General features: G+C 37.8%; 2 protein-coding genes across 2 annotated transcripts in view; one reads left to right on the top strand and one right to left on the bottom strand.

The window, feature by feature from the left end:
• The window catches only part of kcnq1.1 (potassium voltage-gated channel, KQT-like subfamily, member 1.1), a 35404-nt gene extending 29796 nt beyond the window's left edge, over positions 1 to 5608 (top strand). Inside the window, exons 14-17 of the mRNA XM_016511963.1 lie at positions 1558 to 1652; positions 1905 to 1951; positions 2141 to 2202; positions 5211 to 5608. Of these exons, the coding sequence (XP_016367449.1) occupies positions 1558 to 1652; positions 1905 to 1951; positions 2141 to 2202; positions 5211 to 5426 (420 nt within the window). The 3' untranslated portion in view covers positions 5427 to 5608. The remainder of the gene's footprint in view (positions 1 to 1557; positions 1653 to 1904; positions 1952 to 2140; positions 2203 to 5210) is intronic.
• Positions 5609 to 9948: 4340 nt separating this feature from the next.
• LOC107707862 (cyclin-dependent kinase inhibitor 1B-like) lies at positions 9949 to 11457 on the bottom strand. The gene is made up of 3 exons (XM_016511964.1): positions 10728 to 11457; positions 10494 to 10605; positions 9949 to 10277 (listed from the first exon to the last, which is right to left on the bottom strand). Coding segments are annotated over exons 1-3 (636 nt in total). The 5' UTR covers positions 11251 to 11457; the 3' UTR covers positions 9949 to 10276.
• Between the last annotated feature and the right edge of the window lie 1409 nt (positions 11458 to 12866).

Below are 12866 nucleotides of genomic sequence, written 5' to 3' on the forward strand. Positions count from 1 at the left end.
TGATGATAAAGAAACTTCAGTGGCTTTTAAATTCACATGTTTCCAGTAATTAGCATTCCTTAATGAATTAATGAATAAGGTGTCTTTTGAAACGTACGGAAGGGAAGATCTTGAGTTGGGACTCAGTAACAGCAGATGCTCTGCCTGAGTCCTCAAAAATACAGGTTAATGTCAGAGGATTACCTTAATAGCTATCCTGCACACTTTCTCCTCCTTTATGCAGTTATGCCACACTTGATAACTCGTTACTGCACTTTGTTTGTCTTCTCTCTTTGCCCTCCCATCCTCTCGCCATCCTTTCATTTGACCCACTTGCCTCAGTCATCTCTCAATCCCCTTATTTTCCCCAAGTCCTTCTCCCCTCCTCTCACACACTCTTGTGACACAGAACACACACTTTGGAGTGTCTGTCAGATGCTGCTGGCTAGATTTGCTGTGCCTGATGTCATGACAATGTTTACCCTCCTTTGAACAGCTCTAGCTTCTCCTGAATTGGTTCATTTGTGCCGGAGGTGTGTGAACGTTTGGTTATTTCACTGACGCTAATCAAACATGGGCTTATGTTCTGTAGCAAACGTGAAGTTTCACACATCGTTTCCGTGTTAGTCAGGAAGCTCCAATAAATTGAAATAGCCATAAGCATCATCACCTGTGCTCGATACGCCGTAAAATCAATGATTAAGCATTTGATCAGGATGTACGTTTGGTGTCTGCAGATGTGAATCGTTTTCCTCAAAGGTGACAATCAAGAGGAAATATTACCCCTTTGGGCTTGTTTGATTTTGGGCTGGTTGTATCAAGTAAAGAGAGTTCACCCTTATGATGATTTGATTCTTTCAGACTTTATTCATCTAAAGGTTCAGTCATATACAGGGCCAACCAGTGGGTTTGTGGGGCCCTAGGCAAGATCATACCCAGATTTTATGTTAAAGGTGTAGAAGTGTATAAGGAAAAAATGTACATTCTACATGCTGTGACTGGTCACATTTTTTATGTATGTATTTATTTATTTAGTTTATTTCACTTAAATAGTCCTGCATTGTGACCATTTTAATTATGAAAAGCACAAATGCATTCTCTCAGTTAATATGAGATCACAGAGTGAGAATGATAAAAAAATTATAAAAATCATAAAAGCTTAATATACTATAAAAATGTATGTTAAATATAAATATGTAAGTTAAATATAAATATAGGTCCTATGCACATAAACAGTATTTCCTTTTAATTTTTGTACACTACCATTCAAAAGTTTGGGGTCAGTAAGATATTTTTTTTTGATTCAGCAAGGATGCGTTAAATTGATCAAAAAGGTGACAGTAAAGACGTAAATAATAAATACTGTTTTTTTTAACATACTATTCATTAAATAATCCTGACAAATGACTTGTATATATTTTAAATGTGCCATATATATACAAATATTATGTGTGTGTGTGTGTGTGTGTGTGTGTGTGTTAAATATACATCAATGATTTTATTAAATATTACTGTTTTGTTATAATTAAAATATTATATTATATTGGCTGGTTTTTGTATGTATGTGTGTTTTCGCAGCAAGCACGTAAGCCGTACGATGTGAGGGACGTCATTGAGCAGTATTCGCAGGGTCATCTCAACCTCATGGTGCGCATCAAGGAGCTACAGAGAAGGTGGGATAAGGACTCACTTTATATCACTTAGCAGCAGTTAAGCTTGTGTTGAGAAAAGTGTTTACTTTAACATGGCTATACATGGATGACATTTTAGAGGTATAAGAGCAATATAAATGACAGTTTCATGACCTTTGGGTAAACAAAGCTGGGAAGTTAAGAGTACATTCATCCCTGTCACTATTCCTCTCACATTTCATCTGCCATTTCTGCACATGAACATTTCACATGCCGCACACTTGGCCCTGACAGACTGGATCAGTCCTTAGGGAAGCTGTCTTTCTTCCAGACAAGTTCAGGTAAAGCTAGGTCATTCTTTACACTCTCTGCTCTCACATTCCTCGACCCCACACCATGTTTTGCTACAGTCTGACCCCTTCGTTGTTCTTAATGTTGCTGTTTATTGTTGTCTTGTAGTCTTAGTGAACATTCGTGTTTATGCAGGGTGTTTATTACGTTTTTCTTGGCACCATTCTTGTCTCCTTTAGAGCGCATAAAAGACAAAGGCATAAACACTGTTGGCTCCAGACTCAACAGGATGGAAGAGAAGGTAAGCGCTTGAATATTTGTGCTACAGCCAGAGTAGGATTTAGCTAAACTTAGTGAAAAGGACATTTATAGCATTTTTGTGTTGTAAAAACACAGAGAAAACGTGCCTTTACCTTAGTATCTGAAATATCTCTCCAGTTAATACCGCATGCTCTTGAATTTTACTGAGCAATAAGCTCAGAAACCAAGCATTTCCAAGAAGTCTCTCATTAGTATAACAATAACAAGTTCCAGTTCTTTAGTTTATTAGCAAATGCACGTAGCACAATTGGTTCGGCAAGGACAGATAAAGATCTGTAAGCTTCATTCATCAAGTCTTAACCTGGAGGCAGAAGGAACCTCTGTCTTTCTCTGCCTTCGATCAAACATCACTTTTTGAAGACTTCTCAAACAGTCTCTGTGAGTGATGTGTGCTGATAAGGGCGTTAAGACTCTAAAAAGAACAGCTTTCTGTCTCTGTGTGTGTGTGTGTGTGTGTGTTACGGGGATTCTGGAGCTCTACAAACACTCACTCTGCTCCTGTTCATTTTGCCACTCCAGTCATTAATCCTTTTACAAACAGCTCTCATCCCAGACACAAACTCGAAACAGCGTACACACTTGTTCACATGATCTCTCTCTCACATACTCACTCACTCATTCACTTTCTCCCTCTTTGTTTCTCGTAGATGTTTGAGTAAGAAACAAATGGTCTCATTTTATGAAATGGCTGAAAAAAGCCCGTTTGACGTTTTAAATCCTTTACTGAGAATATTTAGGAAAACATTTTAAGAGGAATTCGATCTTTTTAATGGTTTTCATAGCTGACATATCTGTAGGGAGAAATTGCATCTTTTTTCAGTTGTGCTGCCTTTTATTTGTTTATATCAAAACATAAAAAATAGATGAATTTAGGATTGTTTTGATCTCATTGACTCACTTTTGTAATGTTAGGCACATTTCTGTGGCAATGAATGATAGTGATTGATGCATTGAGTAGCCAAATTAAGTATTTCCCAGCAGGACACACCATCTTCAACTTTTTTCTGTAAAGAGCTGTTTGAAAATGTGTTATTAGTTGTAGAGGCTGTGGACAGGATACCCTGCCCCTTACAGTGTCATTCTTCTTCCCATAATTCTGTGGTAAACAGGAAGCAGGCAGTGTCTGGCATAAACAGGAACAAATAGCCTTAACATTTATGCAAACACCCATCTGAAGTAACTCATTACTGCATTGCTGACACAGTCTTCTGCCTCCACTCTGACTGAACTCTCTCCACATTTAGTTTTTTTTTTTTTTCCATTTAAAATCATATACACTGCTGTTTAAAAGTTTTGGGTTAAATGTTTTTAAAATGTAAAGAAAAAAAGTATCTTACGCTAACCAAGGCTGCATTTTGTTTATGAAAAATACAGTAAAAATACAGTAATACTGTGAAATATTATTACAATATAAAATAATGTTTTTATTTTAATATATTTTATAATGTAATTGTTTCCTGGGATGACAAAGCTGAATTTTCAGCAGCCGTTAATCCAGTTTACAAAACATTTCTTGCTTATTATTTAATTATCAATATTGAAACCATTTGTGCTGCCTCATATTATTGTGGAAACCATGATACATTTCTTTTCAGAATTATTTCAGGGTGATTATAAAGTTCAAAAGAACAGCATTTATTTGAAATATAAATCTATACATAAATCTTTACATTATGCATGTGCATATACATGTCACTGAATAAAAATTAAATTGAAACTTAAAAAAATCTTAATGACCCCAAAGTTTTAAACAGTAGTGTTTTTTTTTTATAGATTGAATATTTAATCTGTGTATTCAGACTACTAAAAGTCTATACAGACATGGATGTGTAACTTCATATTGTTTTACCAATTAAAGATATTTCCCCATCAGATTTCAAGTTTATAAGATTTAATAGAGACTTCTTCTATGGTTTATAGGGGCAAAACAGTAAATGTGATCTTTTATATGACAATCCTGTAAGTGAGTGTGAGTAGATGATGACATAATTTTAATTTTTTGATGAATTATCCTTTTAAGTTTCAACTCAAGATCTTGTTTTTCTCTGTGGTTAGCAGTGTGCAGGTTTGCATTCATGTCTATATGGGGAACGGCTGTATATGTTTACATGCTTGAATTTCCTGCCCGTACTCTGTATGGTGGGGTGTGTTTGTGCATGTGTATATGTGTTTGTATATGACTGTGGTGCCACTATCATTGTGTAAACTGTGGTTCAGCACGGAGACACTGGTCTGGTTATTTCTAATGGAGTGTAGACAGCACTGGCTCCACACGTCACTTAGCTTCAACCCAAGGGAAAGAACCTCAAGACATTTGGCTCCCCAACTGTAAAATGACAAGTATTTCTCTGACAGTTTTCTTCCTCTCAAACATGAATCCCTTTAAATATTTAACAAGAATTCCCACTGGTATTGAAGTATGTTTTTTTTTTTTATGAACATAGACAGTAACATAAACTGCTACTGTATTTTTTTCGAAGTTGTAAATAAAACAAAGATTGTTGGAGGACAAAATAGTATTTTCAGTCTTTCTACTTCAAAATGTCACATTTAAATTACTTGCCGTTTCTTTTTCATTTCATTTTTTCTCAAAATAGTTTATGAATATATGACATACGTTGTCACAAAAATGGTTCTCTATTTCAATTTTAAATAACCACGGCTCTGACCAGATGATAGTTTCCACTCAATTCAACATTGATATCCACTTTTAACAAATTAGTGTGGCCTAATCTTTTCATGTTTCGACTATTCATCATCGCCTTATTGATCAAACTTTAATCCCATTTACAACATATAGAAGAATGGATTTATTGCCTTTGCTACAGTCTATTTGTACAGATGGGATCTTTTATCAGTTGCTGGTGTTTCACAGCATTGACAGTTTGACTCTTGTTTATGACGTTATTTACACAGACGCTGTGACTACGTTATTTTAGACACTGGTTTGAAAGATGTGCTGAGGCCACACACTCGTTTTCCCCACAGATCACACACATGGACAGGACACTTAACAGCATTGCAGAATCTCTCAACCTCATGCTGGCGAGGGAGAGACGGGGAGATCTGGCCAGAGGGAAGGAACTGCGCAGCAGCTTCCGCCACCAATCAGCCACCTTCAGCCTTTCAGTGCCGTGCAGACAGGACAGCCTGACCAGCTCAGAGCAACTGTCCACACCAACTGTTATTCACGAAGACAGCTGAGTCACTAAAGCACCACTAAATCACAGAGTGCCTGATATTGGGTCAGTTTTGGCTAGAATTAAGATTAAGAGATTAGGTATGGCTCAGGTTCAGCATCAGCTGATCAGTCTGACTATTCCTGTTCATCTTTATAGTTTTTCAGACTATTGCATTTCTTTTGAAGCAACAAGACATGGACACATACTTTTAGCATACCATTGTTTGATATTGTTTGTTCAGTTATTTTCTTTTAAAAGAAGATATTTCATGCTTTTTGTGAGAAGTTTGACTTCTTCCGCTCCACACTGTTAAAAATAAAGGTCCTACAAAGGGGTTTTCACAGTGATGCCATAGAAGAACCATTAGTGGGCTCCCAAAAGAACCTTCCAGTGAACAGTTCTTAAAAGAACCATTTGTTTAGTGTGAAGAACATTTTAATAACTTAAAGAACCTTTTTCAACTATAAAGAACCTTTTGTGCAGTGGAAAGTTTCCATGGATTTTGAAGGTTCGTCATGGAACTATAGATGCCAGTAAAGAACCTTTATTTTTAGGAGTGTAGATGTGAACATTGTGACCTTATTTGGAGTGTTATGAATTGTTGAGTGTTTTTAAATGATTTCTGTTGACAGGAACACAATGTGTGCTCTTTGCTCTTGTTTATGAATCACTGATAAGCTTTTAGAGGCACACAAATGTGTAAATACTGTTTCAATTCAGCTGCATAAAAACTTTTCACTTAGCTCTGTCCTCTCAATCAGGTTTTTATTTATGTTCATTCACTAATATGAATGTACTAGTTTTTGTAAAAAGTAAATACTGTATCCTACAAACACTACTGATTCAATTCTCCAGTAAAATCCAAACTGTGATTTTTAAGAAGTGCTGTTTTTTTTTCTCTCTCACGGTCTCAAAACTGCAATATTGGAAAAAGTTCCTGAATAAACATCTTGTTTCTTCTTACTCATGTTTGCGGTGCTTTATTTTCTGCAGTGTTTCCGTGAGGTCAAACGTCTTGGCTATTCAAACACAAGTGTGTGGGCAGCCTGGCTTCCCGCTCTTTTCCTTCACCATCAGGCCAGAATGGTGCTATTTATGCTGGTGTGGAGGCATTATGGCATTCAGGAACAGTCGTTGTCTTTTTTCTAAAAGTCTTTCAGTGACACTTTCAGAATTCCTTTAGAGCATCCCGACAGATCAATGACTTATGCAGCACACGACCATATGGGGAGTACTGTGACCTCTGATCTTATGACAATACATTTGCTCTCAGGGGTGAGGGGCTTTGTTGCTATGGGGATGACTACATGTGCACCCTCTGACCTTATCCTGGGCAGTAACACGGCTGTCCACTCTGCCATTGTTCACGCACAGCTTCTCATATGGACCATTGTCACCTGTAATATGTGCAACAAATCAGACATTCCGTCGCATACGCATTCCTGAAAAAAACATGACAATTTTGTCTTTATTATCTCACTACTGTTATTGAAGGCTTAGGATTAAATATCAGAATGTCAGCTTGTTCTTGAACCATTTGTGCCAACTAAATCTTAAGTCAATAAAACCAGCAGATATAAAACCAGATATACCATATCTGGCTTATAAACTTACAACAACAACAAAAAGTCCCAAAGGGAAGAGGAATAAAACGAGTGCATGCTACTATATAGACTATACCTCCTCATGGCAGGACAACTATGTTAACAATGGAATCAACAGGACAACAGTACTGGCAGACACCACAGAGAGCAGGCCTGCTACAGAGGGGGTCTGGCCCATATGCCGCCAGATAAATGATAAGCCTTTGTTATTCGTTTAAAAGGACGTACTGCTGTCACTGTCTCTGGGACCGCTGAGCAAACTTTGGGACCAAATGCCATTAATTCAAGCTAGTGAACCCATAGAGGTGTATCCAGCCTTGAAGACACAGCTTGCCAGTGCCTCCGCTAGTTTTATGGGTTTTATTAGTGAAAGAGAAACAGCTCTGAAATAGAGAGGGCTACAACACAGAGATGAATGGTTTGATGGTTTTGCTGCAAATTGCAGATGTGTGTGTCAAAAAAGGGTAGCAATGTTGGGAAAGTGATGCCCCTGTTACAGAAAGAAAAATACATGGATAGAAACTGAGGGGGAGCATGAATTGTTAAATATGACTTTTTTTTTAAATTATAGGCCTATTATTTGTTTTCTTTAAGTGAATTCAGTGTAGTTTTTGGAAAAAAATGGTAAGAAAAACATTTATAAAACAATGTCTTTGTATTTACAATAGCTATTTAACTTATTTCAATTACTTGATCATATTTTGTAGTTTAGTGCGTAGCTTAATGCAGTATTTTGAATTCAGAAGTTGCACAATATTTCGTGGTTTTTAGTCAAATAAACGAGCACGATTTAAATAATCTTTTAGTCCGAATAAAATGATTCGAATTGAACTCTTAACTTCATTTAATGATGTACAGACTGCATGGGCTGAATGAATGTGTCTCTGTGGGATTTGCTGATAAAAGTCGAGGTCCCATGAGCCCGAGGAGGTAATCCATCTGGTCAGGAAACCAAGCTGAGCTATAACGGAACGTATTGGAAACCCTGTCAATCTGGACATAATGATTTTAGTGTAAAAGCTCAAATAATGAGGTCCAGATAAACCCTGGGGGATTCCTCACATTACAAGTAACACAATTACGTTTATTAAAACCCTCGTTTTTCATTAATAATTATGAAGCAGGGTGGTGTAGTAATATTTGCGTGTCTGCTAGTCTATTAGGCTTACGTGCAGCTTTCGCGAACATATAACTACTATTAAAATATCGCCAAAGATAAAAAAATTAGTTCAGGTAAATATAATTATTTTACTTCTTGATCATAATGCTTATTATTGCATAAACCTTTATAGGCCTACAAAACTCACATTACAACTGTTCCTATAGACTAGAGTATTACATCAATAGTAATTCAAGGCCTATTTAGGGTATTGTGGATAGAGTGTAACAAAATACGTAATAAAATTATTGGGATTTATTGTATTACTATTCTATGTTTACATTCAAATTACATGATTATTTAAACTGTTACCCAAACTATCTTTCTGAAATTGCGTTTCACGTCTCTAGTTATTGGTTTCTTCACTTGAATGATGGCCAGTCGCTGGCATGACGGACTGGAGTATCTATGTCTTCTCGCACACGACTAGATACGGACTAGAAACAAAAGCAAACAGGATTTGTGAGCACCGAGTGCTTCTATGAGAGCACAAAGCCTCATTTGCAGGTGAATGCGATGGCACTCGCTTCGCTATACGCCTTAAGCGGCCTTTGTTCCATTTCGCCTTTTTTGGTGCCAGATGGTCATGGAAATGGGAAACTTCTTTAGAGAAAGTCTATATCTGGCGAAACACTGGCACTCTTCACCTATACCAAACGTGAACGACGCAAATTAAAGGGGGAAAAAATCGGAGTAATGTGTACAATTCGTTGATGAGCATATTCCAGAAGATTTATTTGATTTTTTTTTTTTCTGATCAATTTTGATTTCTCAAAGTTCCAAAGGTCCTCGTTTTTCGTGTAAATTCCAAAGAATAAACTAGATCATTTCTACAATCTACTTTATCCAGATATCGTTTCTTTTCAATTTATTATCAGTTTTAAAAGCTGTTCATAACAATTTTGATGTCGATTGATATGACTGTTTTTCGTCATTTGAAACACAAGACATTGATGTAATCAAGGAGCTATAAGTTTAAGTGTGATACTTTAAAAATGGTGAACAAATCAAGTAAAAAAAAAAAAAAATAATCCAATTGGATAGACTAACAAAATATTGTAGTTTTAATATGTTGCTCACCATTAGATTTCGTTTTGGTCACTGTTTTGTCTATATCGTTTTTGTTCTCTTTTTTTGTCTCATCTCAATGACATTATAACGATCTGGCGTGTGGTGGTATCTATAGTAAATGTTATTCACAGATAGTGCGTAGGTAAGGGGGAGGGGAGGCAGGTGGTTGGCGTGTAAATAGAAGGAGCCCATTTTGTTCAAGTCTTGGTAAGTGTTTCATTAGCGGGATAGCTGAGAGGGTGCTGAAAATGAAGGTCTTATGTGGACAAAGCGGGGTTCCAAGGGCACCTGCCTCCTTCATTATGGAAAGAAAATGGCATTTAAATCCTCCCTATAGCACGCAGCTGCCCGCATATCCCTCCCCACAAACACCAAGGGCGGAACAGCGGAGTCCCTCCTGTTTAGAGGCCAAACTCTCCTCTTTTTGTCACAGGCAAAATGTTGATGCCTCAAAAGTGTAGAGCACACATTTTTTTCTGCCTTTTACCCACATCCCATGATTCACAATAACGTAGTTGAACAGTATACATAACTTTCACAAGAACATACGTGAATACGACCAGGATAGCAAAAATATAATTTAATTTACACTTTGATTCAAAGGTACAGCGTGGGCTACAGAATATATTTTTAACAAACACGGCTCAGAACAATTCTTTGCATGATGTTGCAAACAAAACTTAAATAAAACACAACATAAAATATGGCCAAAATAATAAAAACTATATCAATAGCTGTAAATAATAAAGAGTAACAAACTATTATGAACATAAATAAAATAAGTTAGTATATTTAAAAAATAAAACAAACAGGTATTGCTCTAGTCTATTTAGAGCAGTGTGGCCTAGCCCTCTACACAGTCAAAACAAAAGAAATAAAAAATTGCACCGTTTAGACATTGTAACACTGCAACAAAGTCTCTGTTGGCGGAGCCATTATTGCTACAGGAGTTGAGAAAGAGTAAAAGTGTCGTCCCCTTGTTTCCTTTCATCCGCTCTGCGGATAAACACAGGTGGACTGCTGCATGAAGTGCAAACATCTGTAAAGGAAAAAAAAAAAGACAAAATTAGCGTTTGTTCCACAGCTAAACAACAAGCTTTACATGGAGTACGGGCATTTAAATGAAGGTGAATTCAACTGAATCCGTTACTTTACTACAATTAGTAATACGCAAATAAACATAATAATTAGTTATTAAAATCGTAATAATATTGCACTGACATAGAAAGTCAGATGCACACAAAGCTGAACGTACCATCTTATTGTTTTACGCGGCGTCACTTCAATGCTGGTGGATGTGCCGGCTTGAAGCGAGCTCCGGTCATCCTGCTTGGACTCCAGGGTCCTTTTTCTTTTCGGGAAGAAGTCTGGTGGAAATCAATATTATAAGCCGTTAGACATGTTTGCTTGCATTTCACATTAAATATCGAGACATTAAAACAGTTTCCACTGTTTTCATATAGTTTCAAGGCATTTAGCCTAGGCCTACCTGTAATTTGGGGCGTGCTGTTTCTGGGGATCTCTGGGATGAGTGGCCGTTTTCGTCTGTTTCTGAGGACTGAAGAACGAGCTGGTCTTGAGTTGAGTGCACCAGAGAGGTTCTCCTGGTTAAGTTCGCTGGGTCGACTCGGGACGTCCGCGGATTCTTGAACTAGCGGACCCCTGGAGACCCCATGTAACCCGCAGTCAACAGTGCTGGACGCGTCTCCTGTCGCAATAACAGACGCTCTCTTATTTTGGACTTTATCCTTGTAGAAAAATGGCAAAGTGTCTTCAGAAATCGCCTCCCACTCGTAATCTCCATTCAAAGGCGAGTTGGTCTCAAAGTTAAAATTCCACCGGCTCTGGTCTCGCTCGGAGATCTCCTGGAGTTTGCGTTTCATTTCGCAGTGCAGCTCCTCGTGATCTACGGGTCCGAAAAGGTTACGGCAAACCTTTGTGCGGGCGAGAAGAGGAAAGGTTCTCCGTGCAACATGACGCTCCAGATTGCTTGATACGTCCACGTTTGCCATGATGCCTAAAAGTCAATGCCGTGAGCCGACGTTTGTTTATTTCTTGTTGCCTGTAGTCTGTTTATATCTGTGCCGGTGGTTAAAGGCCAGCGTTTGTACGAGCAAAATCCTCCGATTGGCTAGACGGGCACCACGCCCTGTGTAATAAACCCCCCACCAGTATCAGCAAAGTTACCTTCCCCCCTTTGAAAATCACGGCCCATGCGTTAATTCCGTGACTTAAACGATTGTTTTCAAAAAAGAAAGAAAAAAAATGTTACAATGTTATAAACGGGGTAATTTTTACCAAAGTGTAATTTGTATAAAACTATCGTTAATAAAGGAAAACAATATAGCCTAGGTCTCTCGATATTATTTATAATTGGAATATACAGCAACAATGTGATAAAAAAAATATATGCAGCATAAATATTACACCAATATAAAATTATATTACTAGCCTATATTAAATTAATTATAAAAGTATTTGAATATTTAGAATATTCGGGTTTAGTTTTAGTCTGCAGTATTTATTATCATCATTAACAACAATGTCCTCCTGTTCGTATAGTGCAGGGTTCCTCAAATCTTGCCCTGGAGGGCCAATGCGCTACAGAGTTTAGCTCCAACCCTACGCAAACTCACCTACCTGTGATTTTCTAATGATCCTGAAGACATTGATTAGCATGCTCAGGTGTGTTTGATTAGGGTTAGAGCTAAACTGTGCAGGAAAGTGGATCCCGTGGGCCAGATTTGAGGATCCCTGGTATAGTGTGTACTTGTGCTGGCTCAGTTTCAACATTATTTCATTCAGTGTAAATTAGTTTTTAGCATTCAATGGCATTATCTTTAAATGCTCCCGGGCACCGACTGCATATCTTAAATGATTCATTTACTTCCAATATTTTTAAAATGGTGCATTTTAAAATAACACACCTCAAGGTTTACAGATATGTCTTTAGTATAAATTATGAAACAAACGTTTAATGTAAGTATGAATGTAATAAATACCGAAATCGAAATGACACACACAAATCTAAACGCTGAATCGAAATCCAGTCACAACACTCAAATCGCGCATTTCTGCCGCCGCTGCCGCTGGGCGGTGCCCACAAATGGCGCGCGAAGCTCAACCAACCAGGTGGCTCGGGCGATGACGTCAAGCGCATTCGCAACATGGCGTGCAAAGTCGTCACAGGTGGATCCCGTGGGCCAGATTTGAGGATCCCTGGTATAGTGTGTACTTGTGCTGGCTCAGTTTCAACATTATTTCATTCAGTGTATATTAGTTTTTAGCATTCAATGCCATTATCTTTAAATGCTCCCGGGCACGGACTGCATATCTTAAATGATACATTTACTTCCAATATTTTTAAAATGGTGCATTTTAAAATAACACACCTCAAGGTTTACAGATATGTCTTTAGTATAAATTATGAATGTAATAAATACCGAAATCGAAATGACACACACAAATCTAAACGCTGAATCGAAATCCAGTCACAACACTCAAATCGCGCATTTCTGCCGCCGCTGCCGCTGGGCGGTGCCCACAAATGGCGCGCGAAGCTCAACCAACCAGGTGGCTCGGGCGATGACGTCAAGCGCATTCGCAACATGGCGTGCAAAGTCGTCAC

Source organism: Sinocyclocheilus rhinocerous, unplaced genomic scaffold, assembly GCF_001515625.1.
Source record: "Sinocyclocheilus rhinocerous isolate Xijiao unplaced genomic scaffold, SAMN03320098_v1.1 scaffold2340, whole genome shotgun sequence".
NCBI classification, from domain to species: domain Eukaryota; kingdom Metazoa; phylum Chordata; class Actinopteri; order Cypriniformes; family Cyprinidae; genus Sinocyclocheilus; species Sinocyclocheilus rhinocerous.

Excerpts from the sequence above, each read along its gene's own strand:
- LOC107707862 (XM_016511964.1), bottom strand. The coding sequence starts at position 11,250 with ATGGCAAACGTGGACGTATCAAGCAATCTGGAGCGTCATGTTGCACGG. Across the intron at positions 10,606-10,727 it reads CAGCACGCCCCAAATTACAG|ACTTCTTCCCGAAAAGAAAA; the intron begins GTAGGCCTAGGC and ends GATTTCCACCAG.